Genomic DNA, 24,825 nt, shown 5'->3' on the forward strand with positions numbered 1-24,825 from the left:
AGTAGCAAAATCAATAACCAACAATATTTCCAGTAAAGACAATTAATTTTAAAATTTTAAAATTCAGCGATATTTAAACTCGCTCCACATTAAGAATAGCTCACAAAGGGAACAGAAGAGTTAGCTATAGCTTATTTTTTTCAGCTCAAAATCTATTTTTTTTTTGCGCTGTATCGGGATTAAAACGTTCAAAATCCGATAACGTCAAGTTGACGTCATACCGTGATTTCGTTATTTTCTTATGAAAACTACCTATATTCAAAGAGCTCTCTTGGAGAAATGGTTTGAGATAACAAAAATTAAAATGACTTAGGAAGTGGTCATTCTAGACATGTTTCAAGAACAATATCATTAGATTTTGGGACTGGGCGGATTTTTGCTCATATCGCACTTTCTTCTTTAATTTCCCTTAACAAAAGACAAAATGAGATACTTAAAGGAGACTTGCATGAAAGGCGAACTTCAAATAAAATTCTATGGAGTACCAATAATTGAATGCTTACTTTCTACTTCAATATGTGAATATTGATATCTTTTAGTCAAAAGACAGCAATTCTAAAATGCTGAACTATGATTTATTTACAAACTAGTTCCCATCGGAGGATGGGCAGGTAATACCAAATGCTCCGTGGTTTAAATTTATTTCCATAAGTCTTCTTGAATTTCCTAATTCTTCATCTCCAAGTCGTGTGGGTACTGGTAGTATCACGTGAGATATGCAAGTCTACTCCTAGAAAGTTGTGTGTATATTCTCAGATGGAGTATGTCATATTTAATTGAAAGTGTTTTTTTTTCAGCTCTAATGGTCAGAGACCAGAAGAGCTTACGCGATACTAATGCGTCCGTCGTCCGTCCGTCTGTCTGTCTGTAGAATTTTTTTCAAAATGCTACTCCTCCTACAGTTTTGGTCTGATTTCAATAACACTTGGCAAACAAGTAGACTACACTAAGATACACAATGCTGTATATCGGTTAACAGTGTTGCCTTGGTTACAAAAAATAGAAATTTCTGTGATACACTTTTAAAATGCTACTCCTCCTACAGTTTTGGTTTGATTTCAATATAACTTGGCACACAAGTAGACTACACTAAGATACATAATTCTAATTATCGGTTTTTGATTTCGATCAATGGTGTTGCCGTGGTAACTAAAAATAGAAATTTCTGTTAAATACTTTTGAAATGCTATTCCTCCTACAGTTTTGGACTGATTTTAATATTACTTCGCACACAAGCAGACTACACTAAGATACATAATTCTGTATATCAGTTTTTGATTTCAATGAATGGTGTTTCCGTGGTTACTAAAAATAGAAATTTCTGTGAAATACTTTCAAAATGCCACTCCTCCTACAATTTTGGTTTGATTTAAATATAACTTGGCACACAAGAAGACTTTGCTATGATACATAATTCTGTCTATCAGTTTTTGATTTCAATGAACGGTGTTGCCGTGGTTACTAAAAATATAAATTTCTGTGAAATACTTTTAATTCTACTCCAAATACAGATTTAGTCTGATTATAATATAATTTGGCACACAAGTAGATTACACTGAGATACATAATTATCAGTTTTTTTGCTTTTGATTTTGTTGAACGATGTTGCCATGGTAACTAAAATTGAAAATTCTGTAAAATTCTATTAAAAGCTACTTCTACAGTTGTGGTCTTATTGCAATCTTGCAACAAAAAGGGACAATCATGGATCATTATTCTATTTATTGCTTTTGTAAAGTTTTATGTCCCCAACTGCAACTTTTCTCTTCCTTTATTATAAGTACAAACCAGTAGAGCTGCAGTCTCGACAGAGACTTCTGGTTTTATTATGTACTAGATGAAATCCCGCGCAAGCACGAGAAATCGGATTTATACATAGTTACCATTTCCAATAGAAAATATATTGTAGTTGTAAATTGTAGTTTTTACTGACAGACAACAGGCTTACATGTATAGACGGAAGAAATATTTTGTTCAAAATCCCGCAGGAAGTAAATGTACGTCACCACCCCAGTCTACACTTTGATTCATAATTTAGTGCTTTGCTAAAAAATAATGCTCTGTAATGCTATGCAATGCCAGCATTACACTGGATTTTACGAAGTAATGCATTACCATTGCCATTACATGTAATGCAAATTTTTGGGCATTACACATCACTAGCATTACTTTGAGTTCATGCAATGCATTACCTCAAATGGCCCTTCATTTGAACAAACTTGAATCCCCTTTACCCAAGTATACTTTGTAGCATATTATATTGAAATCAAACCAAAACTAGAAGTAGCATTTGCAAGGGAAATTTCACTGAAATTACTATTTTAAGTAACCATTGTTACAACGCGAAATGTAATAACAACGCGAAATGTAATAAACCTGGATTATTATATTTTGCTTCGAAATCAACGCAGAATGCAATAACGCAAAATGTAACAACACACTTTTGAGCATTATTACATTTTGCGTTGTTACATTTTGCGTAGAGATCAACGCAAAATGTAATAACACGATTTTTGGATTATTACATCTTGCGTTGTTACATTTTGTTGTTTACATTATACAGCAAAAGGCAAGAACGCAAAATGTAATAACGCACTTTTTTCATAAGCCAGATTGAGTACAATTTTCAATAGTGTAGAGGCCGATGAAAAGAAAATAAATCAAAAGGAAAAAGAATTGATACATGTATATACAATTTCTTACAACTTATAAGTATTATAATATATTGATTTAATTAGCTACATGTATTTAAAATCAGTTTAATAAATGTATTCAAATTATAGATATTGCAAATCAGAAACGTGCATCTGTGGGCAGGGTTGTTGGGGGTATTGACCAGTGTGCTTTTGCTTTTTTTTTTTAAAGACAAATGCAACGACTCTAAAACAAGAGGCCCATGGGCCACATCGCTCACCTGAGAAGCTTTGACCATTCTGTTCTTTACCAGATTTCACCCTTGTTATACATAATGCATCCCCACCCTACCCCACTGATCATAATTTGGACATTTTGAAATCTACACTACCCCATGATCCTTCCATGGGCACATATGTTTCAGCTTTTTTGGCCCAGTGGTTCCTGAGAAGAAGATTTTCAAAGATTTTTCCTATATATTTCTATGTAAAACTTTGATTCCCTATAATGGCCCCGCCCTTCCCCCGGGTGTCATTATTTGAACAATCTAGAATCTACATTATACCAGGATGCTTCCACATAAGTTTCAGCTTTTCTGGCCCAGTGGTTCTTGAGAAGAAGATTTTCAAAGATTTTTCCTATATATTTCTATGTAAAACTTTGATTCCCCATTGTGGCCCCGCCCTTCCCCTGGGGGTCATGATTTGAACAATTTCGCAAGAAATGCTACACTACCCCAGGATGAGAGGCTTCCACATAAGTTTCAGCTTTACTGGCCCAGTGGTTCTCATGCAAAGGTCAAAGAAGATTTTTTAATGACCCCAATTATGAAAATGTTACCCTATTTTTGTCTTTTGCCCCTTATGTGAAAATCCTTGTTATTTATAGAGACATGAAACCTTCATTAATGTCTTCGACAACTTAAGGGGACTCTGGAATCTACTCATTGCCCCTTGAAAGTTTATTTGCTATTGGAGACCCCTTCAATGAGTTATAGCCCCTTGAACTTTTCGAATTTTACAAATAATTAAATATGTTGAAAGTGAGAAGTTGTAGAGACAAGGGACCAACTGCATAAGATTCAATGACCTTAGACCTTAAAATTTATGCAAAGGTCAAAGGTCAAGGTCATTCCAAAATTAAGAAATTAAGCTCCATTTCTATCTCTTTTGTCTTTTAACCTATACAATTTATCTTTGCATCTTTAATATGTACTTTTCAAACTATTTCAAAGAATTCATTCTTGTCCCTTAAGATTGACCCTATTAAAAGTTCTCTATTCATTGTGAAAGTCTTCGGTGACCCCTTCAATGAATTATTGCCCCTGAAACTTTTTGAATTTTACAAATAATTAAAAATTTTCAAAACGAGAAGTGATAGAGACATGGGACCAACTACATAAGATTCATTGACCTTTGATCATGAAATTATTGCAAAGGTTGTCATTCCAAAACTGAGAGTCTTTCAACATATGCTTAATGGGTACTCTTAAAACTCTTTCAAAGATTTATGTCCCTTGTGCAAAAAACATTTTATTTGCGTTTTAACAATTTAAATTCCCATGAGGTTAATTACAATGTGACCCTTGACCTTTTTACCCAAGGATGCTTTGTACTTAAAAGATAAATTATAAATTTTATTGTTCTTTGAACAATAAGTCTCCTAGTTCTATGTAAAACTTTGATACCCTATTGTGGCCCCGCCCTTCCCCTGGGGGTCATGATTTGAACAATTTAGAATCTACATTATACCAGGATGTTTCCACATAAGTTTCAGCTTTTCTGGCCCAGTGGTTCTTGAGAAGAAGATTTTCAAAGATTTTTCCTATATATTTCTATATAAAACTTTGATTCCCCATTGTGGCCCCACCCATCCCCCGGGGGTCATTATTTGAACAATTTAGAATCTACATTATACCAGGATGCTTGAGTTTCAGCTTTTCTGGCCCAGTGGTTCTTGAGAAGAAGATTTTCAAAGATTTTTCCTATATATTTCGTAAAACTTTGATTCCCCATTGTGGCCCCGCCCTTCCCCCAGGGGTCATGATTTGAACAATTTAGAATCTACACTATACCAGGATGCTTCCATATAAGTTTCAGCTTTTCTGGCCCAGTGGTTCTTGAGAAGAAGATTTTCAAAGATTTTTCCTATATATTTCTATGTAAAACTTTGATTCCCCATTGTGGCCCCGCCCTTCCCCTGGGGGTCATGATATGAACAATTTAGAATCTACACTACCCCAGGATGCTTCCACATAAGTTTCAGCTTTACTGGCCCAGTGGTTCTTGAGAAGAAGATTTTTTAATGAAATGTGATATCTCCCCTTGCGAGGGGATATGTCCCTTCGTTTTAACAATTTAAATTCCCCTTTACCCAAGGATGCTTTGTACCAAGTTTGGTCAAAATTGGCCCAGTGGTTCTTGAGAAGAAGTCGAAAATGTGAAAAGTTTACAGATGGACAGACAGACGGACAGACAGACGGACGGACAGACGGACGGACGACGGACAAAATGTGATCAGAAAAGCTCACTTGAGCCTTCGGCTCAGGTGAGCTAAAAAACTATTCATTTGTACTGGCAGGTGTAAATGTATAGCGGGAAGGGGTTTATTGACAATAATGATGCCATACCTTTCATGCAAATCACCAGCATTGCATATCAAGAGCTTTAATAAACCTATGGTCAATCTTTGATAATTAAATATGTGTTATTGGTTAGAAATTTAATAAGACTATCAAAAATATGCCAATCAAAGGTAATTTAAATCTTTATAATTAAGTGCAGTTTATTCAGTATAACTAAAATCAGAGTCAGAAAAACGATACAATTAGGTTTATGTCCATAAAAGCGCTAACGTTGGTCTCAATGTTTTAGTTCTAAATATTTTTACTGCGTGTTTCCCATGTTGGTTGAATGTATATATTTGAATCAATTTTATGTTCTTTTTTGTTATACGCAATCAAAAAAAGTATATATAGTTTGTTTTATTACATGTTGTTTTATTACATTTTGCGTTGTCTTCAGTGCAAAAATAAAATTACGCAAAATGTAACAACGAAAAAGCATGTTATTACATTTTGCATTGATCTTGAGATCAACGCAAAATGTAATAACGCAAAATGTTATAATCCAGGTTTATTACATTTCATGTTGTTATTACATTTCGCGTTGTAACAAACCATTGCACCACCTTTCGTTGAATCAAAAAGCAAAGCACTAAATTATGAATCAAAGTGTAGACTACTTGTGTGCCAAGCTATATTGAAATCGGACCAAATCTGTAGGAAGAGAAGCAGTTTAAGGGAATTTCACAGAAATTTCTTATTTTAGTACATGTAACCATGGTAACACTGTTTAAAATCAAATACTGGTGCAAAAATTATCTATCTTAGTATAGTCTATTAGTGTGCCAAGTTACATTTAAAGCAGACCAAAACTGTAGGAGGAGTAGCATTTTAAAGGAATTTCACAGAAATTTCTATTTTTACTAGCCATGAGAACACCGTTCATGGAAATCAAAAACCGATGCACTAAATTATGTTTCTTAGTGTAGTTTACTTGTGTGCCAAGTTATAATGAAGGAGGTTTGAGGGTCAACAAATTAACCATCAGATATAGTTTAATTTTTTAGATAAAATTTGTTAAGCTGTCAAATACCATTTTGTAAAAAAAATTTCATACGTTTAAGTTTTCTGATCATTTTTCTATATCTTCACATGTAGCTCTTCTTCTAAAGGAGATCAATATTGTCTAAGAATAGCCAGAGGAGCTGATAACAGTCCATAGTTTTGAGGTTATTCTGAGATCTTTAATTTACCTTAAAAAAATCTTAAGAGTTAAAATCAAATACTTATACACAGAATGTAAAATTAATCTCAGTACTTTCACTTTTAACATCACCATTAACAGTACACTCTTGCATAATGTTCTTTTCCTTCATTCGACACACTTTATTCTCATCACAATAAAACAATTTGCATTTTAGGTAAATAAAAAAGGTAGATTGCAAGGTAATTGGCACTTTCCAAGAAAACAGATGTTGTGGTGACTTTTCAGACAGTGTTCCTTTTTTGGAAAAAATGCTGTTTCCCGAGGCTCCAGAGAGAGAATCTAGAAATATAAAGAACAGAACTGCATTGATTGATGCTAATTAAGGCTTATGAGAATAAGCTAGGTTTATGTTGAAAAGAATACCATAACTTTAACATCTACCAGTTTGGGTTCTGATAGTTACCGGGTACATTTAATTGTTCAATGACTCTGATTGGCTGTTATTTATAAAACTAGTTTCAGTGGCAGAGTTGATTGTAAACAGAAGTCTAATATCTTATTGCCCATTTTCCATGGACTTAATTTAATTCTAATTGGAACTGCGTATTGTGTGCACATAATTATGTGAGATGTGTGAACAATTTAATGAGAGAAATTGTATGTTTTCTTGATATAAAAACTGTAAGCATGGCTTGGAATCCAGAGACAGATTTCTCATAATGGCGGATGGTAATTCTAGACCGCGCACTCGCCAGCGTCCACTACAAAATATATCAAGTCGATGGGATGCTACAAATGTAAACAATTGGACAACGATACAGTTTCAAGAAGAACTTCTGAAATTGAACATTCACGTCCCTGCCAATATTGGAAAGGCCACGCTTAGAAAACTGTATTTAGAAAATGTAAGCAGAACCCCCATGGTGAGTGAACTGCGGGAAAATGACTTTTCCCAAAATAGTCATCCTGATCAGTTTTCTCATTCCTCGACAGAAGCACCCATTGTGACACAGACTGAAGAAACTTCAAATATCGGAACTTCCACATATACCGAGATTACCGACCAGACCGTCCAATGTTCTTAAATGCATATGAATTTGGGCTTGGAATCCTTGCGTAATGACAGTTCCAACATGGCTGCCTCTATAAACAATCAAGTAATTAGCGGCATGCTGAATACAATGAACACCATGCAACAAACCATTATGAGTCTACAACAGACTGTGCTTAGACTTACGTGGGATAAGACAAATAACAACAAAGACACAGGAAATTCTCTGGACACGGCTTATTCAGCCATGAGGAACCAGACTCACCCAGCAGCTCAAGATACCCTTACTGGCCTAAGCACAAATGCAGGTGGGTATAGACTTCCTCAGTTCGAATTTAGTGTACCCTCTGAATGCATTACTCATTTAAACATAGTAGGGGAAAAACTCAAAAAGAAAATATGGGAAGGAAAAGATGTAAATCTTGCAGAATTGCTCATACCAATATATGAGGCAGAAAAGACAAAGAGCATTACAATAAACCTAGTTAAATATGAAGATCCTTGACTCCAAAAACAACTGACAATAGCTGAATTCATTACTGTATTTGGAAGATACAAGAGAGTCATGTGTCAAATGTACCCTGAGAGGTAAGTTAACTGGACAGGTACAAGGCTAACATAGTGGATATTCATAACTTTATGGACAAAAGTTCTATGATTACCATTGTCAGTTTTCTGCCAGAGCAGCCTTGAATCTTATGATGATGGTGATGGGAAATGCTCAAGCCAATACCTGTAATACATGTTCATGAACTTTACACATCTGCTTTCTGTCGAAAAATCTCGGAAAGTAGAATTCAGTGATTATTTCATCTCCATCACAGAACCTGAAGTCATCATCAATGGACAGATATGGACGACCAAGGACCATAATAGATTACTTTAATGAAAACAAATGCAAAAGACAAAATTGCCAGTTTGAACACCTGTGCACAACATGTCATTCTAAGGACCATGGAGCCTCCTTCTGTAAGAATGTTTCCAGAGTCCAGACTAAGAAAGGAAAAAAGTGACTAGAAAACATGATCATGATGACAGATGATCTCCTAACAATCCCTGTAAACATTGAAGCTTTAACACATGAACTTTTCCATCATCCTGACAAAGACTTTGCATTTGTGATGGTTTTATTTATGGTTTCGATACTATGATTTCTAATGCAGATGCTGATTCAGAAACCTTAGAATGTAGAAATCTTCTGTCAGCCAGAAATCAGCCAGAAATAGTAGATAAATAGATTTCGTGGTAGGTCCATTAGAGTCAATTCCATTCCCAAAATACAGAGTAAGCCCAATAGATGTGGCAATTGAGAAATATTCAGGGAAACCAAGGCTTATCATGGACTTATCATCCCCACATGATAGCGAGCATCATGACTGTGTTAATTCGATGATAGATAAAGAAAACTGTTCTCTGTCTTATGTAAAAATAGATGACGCCATACGAATTATTCAGACTCTAGGACGTGGGACCACTATGTGCAAAACAGACATTTCCGATGCCTTTAAACTTGTCCCTGTTTTACCCAAAGAGCAGCATATATTTTGTTTCAAATGAATTTCACAATATTATTACTATATAAAATTATCATTTGGTTGAAGATCAAGTCCAAAAATGTTTGAAAGTCTTTCCCAAGCAATATGTGCTGCATTAGCGTGTAACAATTATGGAATCAAATATATTCTCCATTTATTAGATGATTTCATCACTTGCAGTTAATGAAAGCTCGATTCCCAAATGAGAAACTGCATAGAACAAGAGGCCCAAGGGCCTTGAATCGCTCTTCTGATACATTGTACAATCTATCACTTCTATTAGAAGTCTCCAACTCTGTTAGTATTATAAGACTCAAAATGCATCAACTGACAAAGTTTGATAATATTTAGCCAGTTAAGACTGAATATATAATAATATAATTATAAAATACGATAAGTAGGTCAGTGACCTACCTTTTGATTGAAATTTTCTGAAGACTCAAGATACATTAATTGACAAAGTTTGATGATTCTAAGCCAATAAGTACCCGAGATATTCAAAAGTATGTCACCGTGACCTACTTCTTGGTCGACATTCTCCGATACCCTAAAATGCCTCAACTGACAAAATTGATGATTCCCAGCTAATTAATACCAGATATCATTAAATATAGCCATCAAATGTCAAAAGAAGGTCAGGGTGACCTACTTTTTAGTTGACGTTCTCCAAAAACCCAAGATGCCTAAACTGACAAAGTTTGATGATTCTAAGCCAATAGGTACCTGAGATACTTAAATATAGCCATAAAATGTCAAAAGTAGGTCACTGTGACCTCTTTTTGGTCGACAATCTCCAAAATCCCAAGATGCATCAACTGACAAAGTTTGATGATTTTACATCAATAAGTACCAGAGATACTTAAATATAGCCACAAAATGTCAAAAGTAGGTCAACGTGACCTACTTTTTGGTCGTCACTTTCCGAAAACCCAAGATGCCTAAACTGACAAAGTTTGATGATTCTAAGCCAATAAGTAATGGAGATACTTAAATAAAGCCATAAAATGTCAAAAATAGGTCACTGTGACCTACTTTTTGGTCGTCACTTTCATAAAATCCCAAGATGCATCGACTCACAAAGTTTTTTATTGATGATTCTAAGCCAATAAATACCTAAGATACTTAATTATAGCCATAAAATGTTGAAAGTCGGTAACCGTGACCTACACTTTGGTCGACATTTTTCAAAGTCCCAATATGCATCTACTGACCAAGTTTGATGAGTAGGTCTGAAGGTAATCAAAATATGCCTTTTAAACAATTTGAAAACAAATGCCTGCAAAATTCAAAAAGTAGGTCACAGTGACCTACTTTTTCATAAATATGTTTTCAGGTCCCAAGATGCATTAACTTACAAGATTTGATGATTCTAAAACTCACAGTGTCTGAAATAATGGGATTCAATGTTTTAGAAAGGATTAGTCATATAGTTCAAAAAGTAGGTCGAGGTGACCTACTTTTAAGTTGACGTTGTTTGAGGACCCAAGATGCATCAATTGACAAAGTTTGATGATCATAGGCCTTAAAGGGTCCAAAATATGCCTTCAAATCAATTTGAAAACAAATGCCCGCAAAATTTAAAAAGTAGATCACCGTGACCTACTTTTGAGTTAACATGATGTGAAGTCCTATAATGCATCAACTTACAAGATTTGATGATCCTAGTCCTTATAGTAAGCAAAATATAAACGTTTTTATTAATTGTAAATTTAGGTCAACTTTGAAGTGACCTTGAAACCACGCTCTTTGCCCCAGGGTAATTCCCCATGCAAATTTTAATCTTCTACATATCCTGATCCTTGTATGTACGTTTGGTGAAAATCTGCCGGGCGGTTCTGGATAAGAAGATTTTTCAGCAACCAGTACTTTAGGTTTTGTTTACCTGATTATCTTCCCTTGTTTAAGGGTCCCAACCCTTATTCTAGTATAAATGGTAGCCCTTAGGCCAAGGATACACTGTGACAAATTTGACACTGATTGGCCAAGGGGTTCTTGAGTTATGGCCCATATTCTAGAGACCCAGGGGCCACTTCGCTCACCTGAGCACATCGTCTAGGAAAAAGCACAGATCAGGTCAGAACTGAAAAGTTCTGAAAAGGCCATGATTTGATCAAATTTATATTTTCAATACATGAGGATGCTTACATGTCAATATGACTAAACATAGCTTTTCTGTTCTTGGGATTTTTCCTTTATTTTTCTATGTAAAACATTGACCTCTGGGGGGTGGGGGAAAGGGTGGTTGGTTATGATTTGAACAAACTAAAATCTACACTAAGGAGGTTGATTCCATATAAATATCACTAATCATGGCTTTAAAGTACTTGAGAAGAAAATTTAAAAAGATTTCCCTATATATTCCTATGTAAAATCTTCATCGCCCATTGTGGCCCCGCCCTACCCCCGGGGGTCATGATTTGAACAAACTTGAATGTACACTACCTGAAGATGATTCCACATGAGTTTCATCTTTCCTGGTCCAGTGGTTCTTGAGAACAAGATTTTTAAAGATTTTCCCTACATATCCCTATGTAAAACATTGATCGGCTTGGCCCCATCCTACCCCCAGGGGTCATGATTTGAACAAACTTGAATCTACACTACCTGAAGATGATTCCACATGAGTTTCATCTTTCCTGGCTCAGTGGTTCTTGAGAAGAAGATTTTTAAACATTTTTCATACATACTTCTATGTAAAACTTTGATCGGCTATAATGTGGCCCCGCCCTACCCCCGGGGGTCATGATTTGATCAAACTTGAATCTACACTACCTGAAGATTATTCCACATGAGTTTCATCTTTCCTGGCCCAGTGGTTCTTGAGAAGAAGATTTTTAAACATTTTTGCTATCTACTCCTAAGCAAAACTTTGATCAGCCATTGTGGCCCCACCCTACCCCTGGGAGTCATGATTTGAACAAACTTGAATCTACACTATACCTGAAGATGATTCCACATGAGTTTCATCTTTCCTGGCCCAGTGGTTCTTGAGAAGAAGATTTTAAAACATTTTTCATATATACTCCTATGTAAAACTTTGATCGGCCATTGTGGCCCCAGCCTACCCCCGGGGGTCATAATTTGAACAAACTTGAATCTACACTACCTGAAGATGATTCCACATGAGTTTCATCTTTCCTAGCCCAGTGGTTCTTGAGAAGAAAATTTTTAAAGAATTTTCCTATATACAGGTAAACTTCGTTATCTCGACATCGGCGGGACAATCAAGAAATGTCGAGATATCCGAGGTGTCGAGATATCAGAGTTGAGACTCGACACATCCTTAATTTAAGTACTGCATAGTAAAACATCTATGTGTAACTACGTACATGTCTTCAATAGACTGTAGCTCGTTTGTTTCAGCTATCCCTCTATATTTATTAGAAAATCTGTGGAATTATTCACAAATGTAGTTTAATAAAATGCTTCCCTTTTTAATGGAAATCTTCTAATTTTACTAATAAAAGTTTTCCATCCAGCATTCTGCGTGCAACTTGCTTTGTCAGAACAGGATACGAAATGTGATCTATAAACTCAGAATTGAAACGGTATAAAGTAGACTTCCGTGATATGAAAAAAAAAATCAATGCGTATTTTTAAAAGTTATTTAACTTCACTTCATTTTTATTTCATCATCATTCATCACTATTTTAATTTCATTTTCAAATTAGAATTTAAAAGGATTTGCGTATTAAAACAAGCTCAATAATGTAATACATGCATCGATATCACACATGATAGTCGTGCGCATGCCGTAGATTGGATTGTTTCCTGTTGAATGCATTTTTACCACAATTTCTAAGTTAAATTGAATTTAATGTGCATATTATTCAGCTACTTTTTTTTTTTTTTTACAAAATGCTTAAGTTATGTTAGATTTCGACATAAAACAAGAGGCCCACGGGCCTTATAGGTCACCTGAGCATTATGCAACAACTTTCCAGTTACAGTGTATTGAATTTGATTCATGTTTTAAGCCAGATGCTATATGGCATTCACAATTTTGAAAGAGGCACCATTGATCATCATAACAATACACTTAGCAGTTGCTTAGCTTGGTTACTTGGTTACACAGGGTAGGGGAACAAAAATGTACTCCAACTAATCAGTAATATTCAGCAATAATCAGTAGTGCCCCTAACACTGTGACATAAACCCCTGACCCTAGGTCCACACAAGGCACAAATTTTTAAAAGGCACCCTTAAAATTGCCTATCAAAAAATAAATAAATGTTTTATAAATACAAAGGAGCAGATTTCAAACAATTAATTCATTTTCAGTATATAAGTAGAGCCCCCCTGCCCTGACCCTGGGGCCTTGAAATTCACAATTCTGCAAGATTAGGGCCCTTGCTCATCATAACTATATAGGTAGTTCATCTGCTTCATACCCAGAGACAGAGAAGAAAATTTTCAAATATTTAATGTAATTTCACTATATAATCAATAGAGCCCTGCCCTAACACCAGAACCCCAGACCCTGGGGCCATAAAATTCACAATTTTAGAAGAGGCATTCTTGCTCATCATAACTATGTACTGAGTTAGTTTATTTAATTCCTAGGAGCAGAGAAGAAGATTTTCAAAGAATTCATGTATTTTTACCATATAATCTATAGAGCCCCGCCCTAACACTAGTACCCCTGAACCTGGGACCATAAAATTCACAATTTTTGTTGAGGCACTCTTGCTCATCATAACTATGAACTTAGGTTATTTAATACCTAGGAGCAGAGAAGAAGATTTTCAAAGAATTCATGTATTTTCACCATATAATCAATAGAGCCCCACCCCCAACACCAGAACCCTTGACCCTGGGGCCATAAAATTCATAATTTTGGTAGAGGCACTCTTGCTCATCATAACTATGCACTTAGTTAGTTTATTTAATACAAAGGAGCAGAGAAGAAGATTTTCAATGAATTCATGTATTTTCACTATATAATATTCAATAGAGCCCCCCCCCCCCAACACCAGAATCCTTTACCCTGGGGCCATAAAATTCACAATTTTGGTAGAGGCACTTTTGCTCATCATAACTATGCACTTAGTTTATTTAATACCTAGGAGCAGAGAAGAAGATTTTCAATGAATTCATGTATTTTCACTATATAATCAATAAAGCCCCCCCCCCACATCAGAACCCTTGACCCTGGGGCCATAAAATTCACAATTTTGGTAGAGGCACTCTTGCTCATCATAACTATGCACTTAGTTAGTTTATTTAATACCTAGGAGCAGAGAAGAAGATTTTCAATGAATTCATGTATTTTCACTATATAATATTCAATAGAGAATCCTTTCTCCTCTCTTTTCTCTTTCTCCTTCCTCTCTCTCTCCCCCCCCCCCCCCCCCCCCCCCCAACACCAGAATCCGTGACCCTGGGGACATAAAATTCACAATTTTGGTAGAGGCACTTTTGCTCATCATAACTATGCGCTTAATTAGTTTATTTAATACCTACAGCAGAGAAGAAGATCTTCAAAGAATTCATGTATTTTCACTATATAATATTCAATAGCCCCCCCCCCCCCCCCCCCCCCCCCCCCCCGCCCCCAACACCAGAATCCTTGACCATGGGGCCATAAAATTCACAATTTTGGTAGAGGCACTCTTGCTCATCATAACTATGTACTTAGTTTGTTTATTTAATACCCAGGGGCAGAGAAGATTTTCAAAGAAATGTATTTTCACTAAAATTAATATACTCAATAGAGCCCCACCCTTACACCAGAACCCCTGACCCTGGGGCCATAAAATTCACAATTTTGGTACAGGCACTCTTGCTCATCATAACTATGTATTTAATTAGTTTATTTAATACCCAGGAGCAGAGAAGAAGATTTTCAAAGAAATAATGCATTTTCACTATATACTTATTTAGCCCTGCCCTAGCACTAGAACCCCTGACCCTAGGGCCATAAATTTCACAATTTTGGTAGAGGACTCAATGCTGATTACAATCATGCAAATAGTTTGACTGCTTGATGTCCAGGAGTAAAGAAGAAGATTTTTAAAGATTGCATTAATTTTAGTGGTTTTGGCCCCACCCCTCAGGCCCCAGGGGGGCAGGGATCATGAAATTCATAATTTTTGTTCCCCTTCAACCATAGATGCTTTGTGCCAAATTTGGTTGAAATTGGTTCAGTGGTTGCAGAGAAAAAGCTGAAAATGTTCAAATGTTAACACACGACGGACGACGCACGAAAACGGATAGCAATAGGTCACCTGAGTTTACTCAGGTGACCTAAAAATGGTTGTACATTTACGCAGAATCGAGCAGATCTATCAATGATATAACCCAAGCTGAACAGGTTAACCTGCTAAATATTAAACAATTAATGTCTAAGAGACACTGAGGGTGCTTGGGATTCCTCCACAAACACATTTTTACAGAAGCAGTATGTAGTCAAAACATGGGTGTGAAAGGTGTGAATTTCTGACGACGTCGAGATACACGGAGTCATCCTTACATGACGAGTGACCAGCTGACAAACAATTAGGCTAAGTAAAGCAAAAAATTGCCCTGATGTCGACATATACCAGGTAAATTTTGCTCCTGGACTGTGAATATACGTCGACATAAGCGGGGTAGTCGACATTACCGAGGTCAACATATCAGAGTTTTTGCATACCATTTATATAGTAAATAATGCCGGAACCATGGATGGACGTCGACATATCTCAGGTTGTCGACATATTCATAGCATGTCTCAGAATACATCTGAAGAACTAAAACCTTTATACAGATGCTTCTGCAATGGTAGGATATGGAGGTTTCTATTAAAGGAAACTGGTTCTCTGAGCCTTGGATAGATGAATTAAAAAAATTATGTGACAGTGATACAGAATTATCAATTGCATTCTTTGAGCTATATCCCATTGTGGGCTCATATGTGGAAGAAACAAAGAATAGTTTTTATGTGTGACAATTTGGCAATGCTAGCAATCTCAAATAAGGGAAGATCAAAGTCTGTAGTACATATAATGCCATTAATGAGATGATTAACTCTTGTGTCTGCTCAACATAATTTTGTTTTCTCTTCATGTTCCTGGTAAACAAAATACTATAGCAGATGCTTTATCACGTTTACAGAATTCAAAGTTTTACAGTATGGTAACCAGTGCCCAAGAGCATGCAACCAAAGAACCACCACCCGAAAATTTGTTTTGTGAGTTCAACAAGAGGCCCATGGGCCACATCGCTCACCTGAGCACTAAGGGTAGGAAAAAGGAAGAAAATGGCTTTTTATTGTAAAGTTTAAATCCAAAAGTAGTCCCATGACCAATCATGGATTTGCTATTTTTTAGAAAATGATTTTTAAAGAATTTTCCTATATATATCTTTAAAAACTTTGGTCTGCCATTTTGGCCCCGCTCTACCCCGGGGGTCATGATTTGAACAAACTTGAATCTACACTACCTGAACATGCTTCCATATAAATATGATGAATTATGGCTTTGTCATTCTTGGAAAGAAGATTTTTAAAGAATTTTCCTATATATTTCTATGTAAAACTGTGGTCGGCCATTTTGGCCCCGCCCTACCCCTGGGGATCATGATTTGAACAAACTTGAATCTACACTACTTGAGCATGCTTCCATATAAATATGATGAATTATGGATTTGTCATTCTTGAGAAGAAGATTTTTAAAGAATTTTCCTATATATTTCTATGTAAAACTTTGGTTGGCCATTTTGGCCCCGCCCTACCCCCGGGGGTCATGATTTGAACAAATTTGAATCTACACTACCTGAGGATGTTTCCCCATAAATTTCATCTTTCCTGGCACAGTGGTTCTTGAGAAGAAGATTTTTAAAATATGCCACCAAATTTTCATTAATTCCCAATTATCTCCCCTTGAATGAGGGCATGGCCCTTCATTTGAACAAACTTGAATCCCCTTCACCCAAGGATACTTTGTGGCAAGTTTGGTTGAAATTGTCCCAGTGGTTCTTGAGAAGAAGTTGAAAATGTGAAAAGTTTACAGACAGACAGATGGACAGACAGACGGAGAGACGGACGCCGGACAAAATGTGATCAGAAAAGCTCACTTGAGCCTTTGGCTCAGGTGAGCTAAAAACGTACTTAAAGAATTATGGACAAATGCCATAGCACTAAGCACAAAATTCACTTATAGGTCTGCATTCCATTTGTATGTTCAATTGATATCATGTGCCATTTCCAGTGCATATACTTTGGACATCCCAGTGACTGATGACTATTTGATATACTTTGTAGCTCACTGTATTAGTAGGCTTAAACTTAGCTTTTCAACCATTAAGCTTTATTGGTGTGGTATTAAATTTACATGTCTTGAAAGCAACATTGCTTACCCAGATGTTACCAATCTGTCTAGACTTAAAGCTTTGTTAAATGGTGTCAAGCGAATGCAGTTAAATTACCATCTTGTAAGCGAAGAAATCCTATAACTTTTGACATACTTAAAAAAGTTTGTGTATATTTTCGTAGAAAAGAAAGTTTTAGAAATCTTATGTTAGAAACTGTGTGTATCATAGCATTTTTTGGCTTTTTAAGGTGTGGGAATTTACAATTAAGGATTCAAACTTATGTGTTAGTGACCTTAGTGTTCTAGAAAGTTATGTCTTGTTAAATCTTAGATATCAAAAACTGATCTTTTTAGAAAAGGAATTGTAATAAAACTTTTTCCCACAAGAAATACAATATGTCCATTTTCAATATGTTGTAAATATTTAAAAGCACGCTGTTCCTTACCCTTTTCACCAAAGCAACCATAATTTGTAAATAGCGATGGAAATGCTTTAACAAGAACTGATTTTATTTCTGAACTTAAGCATGCTCTTAAATGTGTTAGATGTAATGCAGATGTATATAATGGACACTCATTCAGGATAGGAGCAGCAACCATTGCAGCTGCTGTTCATATGGAAGACCATTTAATCAGGGTGTTAGGTAGATGGTCTTCTGATGCTTATTGTAATATTAGAACACCAGAAGCTGTTTTAAGAGATGCACAAAAATCGATGACAAATGTTTAATACCTGGTCACCTGTCACTTATTTTTCAGTTTTTGGGTTTGGTTGAGCTTTGCCCGATGATTGCATACAAATCTTGTTTATCAGCATTAAGAGTAAGTTTTGTTTTATTAGGGTGTACATGTATATCACTCCTATTCAGTATATTTAATATTGCATTTTTGGGGGCACTCTGCTTCATTTCGACTGCAACACCATTCATCTGAGTTTGGCCATTATTTAATTTTTTTTTATTCATATATATATATATATATAAATTATTAAATTTTGAAACCTCCAGAATCAGGTAACTTGTTTGAAATATCTTATATTCCGGCTCTTGTGACCTAACTATGAGAGAAATATCTCACTAAATTCATAGAGAGGGTACACTGAGTTTATAAGCATGCATTGATGACAAATCATCTTCCAGACATTCTCTTCCGGCTCTTGTAGTCTGGAACCAGTCCATCTTTCAGACTACCACACCAAGTTGAGTACTACATGCTCTTCCGGATCTTGTCGATCAAACATGACTGGTCTCCTCTGCTGCTAAACCGAGTTGAGTTCTGTCTTGGAAGTTGAGCATCTCTCTCAAAGCACACCAGTTTCACCGAGATGACTGTTACATATATCTGTACCTTTCTTCCAGCTCTTAGGACTGGTTCCACTGTTTTGAGGATAGGGTTTTTAAATTTATTAAAAACTAGGAGAAGCTGAGTCTGCCCCTATTTATGCCAAAGTATATATATTTATTATATACCTAATGTGTATCACTCAATTTTACTGTAGATTTAACGCAATCACGTGACATCATGATCTGACTTTCTGGATCACCACACTGTGGTTTTCTGAATCCATATCACCACTCTCTGAAACTGATGACGTAGTACGCAGAAATATGACGTTACTTTTCTTGCGCGATAAAAAGTCCCTTGTTATTATGCCTTGTTTAATGGATTAATATTATACAATTGATCTCTAAAGGTTTATTTAAATATATTTATTATTTCCAGCACACTATTTCTGTTATGTCTGTCTGTTTCCAGCACACTATTTCCATTATGTCTGTTTCCAGCATCCTGTTTCTGTTATGTCCATCTGTTACTAGCACACTATTTCTGTTATGTCTGTGTGTTTCCAGTACCCTATTTCTCTTATGTCTGTCTGTTTCCAGCACCCTATTTCTGTTATGTCTGTCTGTGTCCAGCACTCTATTTCCGTTATGTTTGTCTATTTCCAGCACTCTATTTCTGTTTGTCTGTTTCCAGCCCACTATTTCTGTTATGTCTGTCTGTTTCTAGCACCCTATTTCTGTTATGTCTGTTTCCAGCACCCTATTTCTGTTATGTCTGTCTGTTTCAAGCATCCTTTTTCTGTTATGTCTGTCTGTTTCCAGAACCCTATTTCTGTTATGTCTGTCTGTCTCCAGCCCACTATTTCTATTTTGTCTGTCTGATTCCTGCACCCTATTTCTGTTATGCCTGTCTTTTTCCAGCACCCTATTTCTGTGAAGTCTGTCTGTTTCCAGCCCCCCATTTTTGTTATGTCTGTCTGTTCCCAGCACACTATTTGATAATTTCTGTTTGTCTGTTTCCAGCACCCTATTTCTGTTATGTCTGTCTATTTCCAGCACCCTATTTCTGTTATGTCTGTCTGTTTCCAGCATCCTACTTCTGTTATGTTTGTCTGTTTCCAGCACACTATTTCTGTTATGTCTGTCTGTTTCCAGAACCCTATTTCTGTTATGTCTGTCTGTCTCCAGCCCACTATTTCTATTTTGCCTGTCTGATTCCTGCACCCTATTTCTGTTATGCCTGTCTTTTTCCAGCACCCTATTTCTGTGAAGTCTGTCTGTTTCCAGCCCCCTATTTTAGTTATGTCTGTCTGTTCCAAGCACACTATTTGATAATTTCTGTTTGTCTGTTTCCAGCACCCTATTTCTGTTATGTCTGTCTATTTCCAGCACCCTATTTCTGTTATGTCTGTCTGTTTCCAGCATCCTTTTTCTGTTATGTTTGTCTGTTTCCAGCACACTATTTCTGTTATGTCTGTCTGTTTCCAGCACCCTATTTCTGTTATGTCAGTTTTCAGCACCCTATTTCTGTTATGTCTGTTTCCAGCACCCTATTTCTGTTATGTCTGTCTGACATGTGATACCGTATAACTGGATTTTTCTACGGGGTGCTATTTTTTGCGAAATTCTGCGATCAAGTCTTAATCGCAAAAAATTCAATCGCAAAAAAATACGTAAATAAAATCCGGAATTTTCAATTGCGATCATCGAAGTTCTACTTTTACAGATATCGGAAGTATATGTAAATAATGCCATTTGCACGTTTTCAATCGTATTTTACAGGTAATTTACTTGATATCAACAACAATGATTATTTTCGAATAAATAAAACGAATTCCTAAAGGTTCAATAATTATTTGTTCCTACATTGTATTTCATGATTTATTTATTTGAAACCCAAATAGCAATTGTCGGTTTGACTATTCTGCGGCTTGATCGGGTCCTTCACCAGTGTTTACCAGATTTTTCTTAATCGGTATTCTGTCCTTAAGAAAAGAATTTCTTGTGTAATATTTCCCCTACTGGGATTATATATAAACTCTTTATAATCATAAATGAAAGTTCATAGCCTATGGGAACTCACTGAAACGAACTTCTATAAATTAATTTCAAAGAATTATCGTCTCGGTTTCAATTCAAAATAATTGTGACTTTGTTTCTAATTTACACTGTGAAAAATAACCCATTAATTATAACAACACACTGACGACCCACAGGCGTAGTGTCATCTATGTAAACATCCAATTAACAGCCCAAGGCCTTCACTGTTTGCAGGTAAGTCCAGACTGCATCTATTTTACGCTTGATTGGCGTGTATACAAGCGCAATCAAAACTTCGAGAGATAGAGAGTAAAATTCAATGTAATATGTGTAAATGTCTAGTAATAAAATTCAATAAAAATAGACTTTATTGTCAAAGTGAAATCGCAAAAATTAAAATCGCAAAAAAAAAATATACCTATTTCAGGATCAAATCGCAAAAATTTGCACCCGCATTAAAAACCAGTTATACGGTATATGTTTGTTTCATGCAAGATGTAAGATGATATTTGAATCTACACATAAATAGCTGATAATTTGATGATTTCAAGCATATTTACTTGTGTATTTTTAATTCTGCTTGCTTTAAGTTTGGAGATACATTAAAAAACAAGAGGCCCAGGGGCCACATCGCTCTTTGAGCACATAGGTTAGGAAAAAGCACAAATCAGGTCAGAATTTGAAAAGTTTAATGAGGGGTAGGGGTGGGGGGGAGGGAGTAAATTCTAATACTACTTGAGAATGCCTCCGTATCAATACTGCTTATAACTTCTTGAGAAAAAGATTTTTTTTAACATCTTGTTTGTACAGCTCAACACTTTTTAAGCTCACGTGGTTTTTTGCATAAATTAAGGTCACATTGTTGTAACAAAAATTACCATTTTCGGACTTCAGTACAATGACATAACCCTTCGTTATATTACATATATAATTTCAAGCGTAAATGTCTTTTAAAATTAGTATCTCAAGTTTCCAAAGTTGATGTTTTGAAGGGTGATTTATAAATAAATGGTAGGATGTTTCTACCATACAATTCTACCATAGGTTTTTACAAATTGTATAAAACGAGCTTTCCTTGAAACCATGTAGTTGAAAATTTTAAATTTTCTTCTTTTAGGTGAGTATTGTTTAAAAATATTTGCCCATTTACCCTACTCCTCTTGGATTTGTCGAAATGTAGTGCCGAAAAGGGATAACATTGCAGAAGGAAACCACACTAAAGGGTAGGATAATGAAGTATTGTTTATTTTTTTAAATAATAAATTCCTTCCATGAAAAGGAAAATTCTTCTGCATTTATGGTTTGAAACGTTAAAATTTTGCAGTGGGATCAATTAACATGACAGTAAATAATCAGTGCTCTAACTGTAAAAACTTCGCTTTGGAGTCGGTAGACAATTAATTGCCCGGAGGGGTGTTGATAGGTAATTATCATTTGACCAGCGCACGTATGTCACAACATTGGCTTCCTTTCATTGGAACGTATGGACAGGTGTTTATGTTGCAGCAGATTTTCAATGAGTTATTTAAAACCTAAAATAAATTTTTACTTTATTGTATTTCATTAAAAAACGACTTATTACTTTGTCTGGCAGATAAGGTGCATGTGCACTATCATTACGGAAGCATCTGGCAATAGCCATGAGTGAACGTCCAAAAATAACATCGGTAATGGCGGCCTACTCGGAGACAATCAACATGCAGCTCAAATTACTTTTAACTTGCCTTTTTAGTATCAAAAGATTATGAAAGTGACATTTTTAACAAGCATACCTTCCAACAGTAACTTTCCGAAGTTTAAAATATGGCGATAAACAAAAGAAGTTGCATATGTCTCTAGGTAATACTACGGTATGTACGTATGATAGCCGTGTTTCAACTGAAAGAAAAACTTATCAAAATCCCATTGTGATGTAAAATACACATCCCTTTCTCACAGAAATTTATTTTAGGAAAAAAGTGCGTATTTTATTCCCCCAAATACGGTACCTGAGGATGATACAACATGAGTTCCATCTTTCCTGTCCCTATGGATCTTGAGAAGAAGATTTTTAAAGATTAATTCCTATATATTCCTATGTAAAACTTTGATCAGCCATTGTTGCCCCACCCTAACCCCGGGGGTCATGATTTGAACAAACTTGAATGTACACTACCTGAGGATGATTCAACATAAGTTTCATCTTTGCTGTCCCAATGGTTCTTGAGAAGAAGATTTTTAAAGATTTTTCCTATATATTCCTATGTAAAACTTTGATCGGCCATTGTGGCCACACCCTACCCCTGGGGGTCATGATTTGAACAAATTTGAATGTACACTACCTGAGGATGATTCCACATGAGTTTCATCTTTCCTGGCCCAGTGGTTCTTGAGAAGAAGATTTTTTAAAAATGCCATTAATTTTTCACCAATTCATAATTATCTCCCCTTGGAAGAGGGCATGACCCTTCATTTGAACAAACTTGAATCCCCTTTACCCAGGAATACTCTGTGCCAAGTTTGGTTGAAATTAACCCAGTAGTTCTGGAGAAGAAGATGAAAATGTGAAAAGTTTACAACGACGCCAACAACAACAACAGACAAATTTTGATCAGAAAAGCTCGCATGAGCCTTTGGCTCAGGTGAGCTAAAAATAAACTTGTTGAATTGTTTTATACGAAAGTCAGTTTGAGAATATTTATTAAGACCCCCTGATTATTAACTATCTACCAAAATTACCTTGTATTACAACACTCCAACTGCTTGGAGCTTCATCATTCACATGACATCCATATGGCAAATCCAGAAGAAGGATCACGTTAGCCTGCGAACCAGGAGCAATATATCTTACTTCATTCTTCTCTAGCTGCCTTCCTGGCTTCAAAATGTCTGACAAATTGATCACCTGGCTAGCCTCTATGTCATTTGAGAAAATTACTGGCAACTGAAATTAAAATAAAATAATGTTTGCTTGCTTCGAACCACAAATAAGACAAAGCATTTGAAACTCTACTTTGAAAATTGAATGGTACATCCAACTTGCTTGCTCAAAACAGAGTGGGTTAGGGGGATTTTCCTGACAAGAACTCTGCAATTATTTATAAAAGAAAGCAATTATTCTGACTTTGGTTCTAAAATTTCAAGATTATGATTTGAAAATAATTTTATTTGGTTGTTAAATGCTTTCCGATTTGATAGAAAAATATAATTATATATCATGTAACCTCTGTTGCCTACATCACATTTATGACTTGCAATCTTCTTTGCAAGACATAATCTGCGTGGCGCAGTGGTTTGAGCATCTGCTCTAGAGTCGCGAAGTAAGGAGTTGATCCTTATGTCCCGGGTTTGAATCCCACTGTGGGACATGGAGACCGGTCCTTCGGATGAGACCATATAAACCGAGGTCCCGTGTCGCAGTAGGTGCTGGCACAAAAAAATCCCTCACTGCTCAATGGCCCTGATTTTAGATCTCCACCAGCAAGTGGTGGCGTCTCCATATGAGTGAAAAATTCTCGATAGGGACGTTAAATTACAATCAATCAAACAATCAAGACATCATATATTCACATTTGTTATATACGCACTTTCTAAAGAAAGTTTGGGTATATAATTGTTACTCATGTCCGTCCATTTGTCTATCACAGTTTTCTTCCTCAAACTCCTCCTACATTTTACAAGTAGCCTAATCATCTTTTGGGAGATGGTTGGTGGTGTCATGTAGATGTGTAGTAAGGTTTCGGAATTTTCATTTTGCCTTGGGGGGTCAAATGGGGGTAGAAAAATGTTTTTTTCATGAAAAAATCCCCGAGTTTCCTGAACTCCTCCTACATTTTGCATAGTAGCCTAATCATCTTTTGGGAGATAGTTGGTGTTGTCATGTAGATGTGCAGAAAGGTTTCCGAATTTTCATTTTGTGCCGCGGGGTCAAATGAGGGTTGAAAAATGAAGTTTTTTATGAAAAAAATCCCGTGGTTCCCTGAACTCCTCCTTCATTTTATACAGTAGCCTAATCATCTTTTTTGAAAATTAGGTAAAACATCAAGGTCAAGGGGTAAAAAATCATAGCATGCTGGGAAACATCTCGTTATGGTTAATGTACATATCAATTGTAAAAGTCATATCTCTTCTCAATCAAAAGTTATAAGAAAGTACAACATTAAACTAGTAGGTTAAACTTCAAGGTCAAGGTCACAGAGTCAAAAGTCATGATACATTTGGAAAGGTCTTATCACAGGTAAT

The 24,825-nt window shown here is 35.9% G+C and overlaps 1 protein-coding gene across 1 annotated transcript in view; it reads right to left on the reverse strand.

Moving 5' to 3' along the window:
- Positions 1-6,168: 6,168 nt before the first annotated feature.
- The window catches only part of LOC134260390 (NHL repeat-containing protein 2-like), a 75,663-nt gene continuing 57,006 nt past the window's right edge, over positions 6,169-24,825 (reverse strand). Inside the window, exons 5-6 of the mRNA XM_062742954.1 lie at positions 23,323-23,527; positions 6,169-6,743 (exon numbers count right to left, since the gene is read on the reverse strand). Of these exons, the coding sequence (XP_062598938.1) occupies positions 6,484-6,743; positions 23,323-23,527 (465 nt within the window). The 3' untranslated portion in view covers positions 6,169-6,483. The remainder of the gene's footprint in view (positions 6,744-23,322; positions 23,528-24,825) is intronic.

This window comes from Saccostrea cucullata, unplaced genomic scaffold, assembly GCF_032062105.1.
Source record: "Saccostrea cucullata isolate Sc308-1 unplaced genomic scaffold, CSIRO_AGI_Scuc_v1 ctg1366, whole genome shotgun sequence".
Classification (NCBI taxonomy): domain Eukaryota; kingdom Metazoa; phylum Mollusca; class Bivalvia; order Ostreida; family Ostreidae; genus Saccostrea; species Saccostrea cuccullata.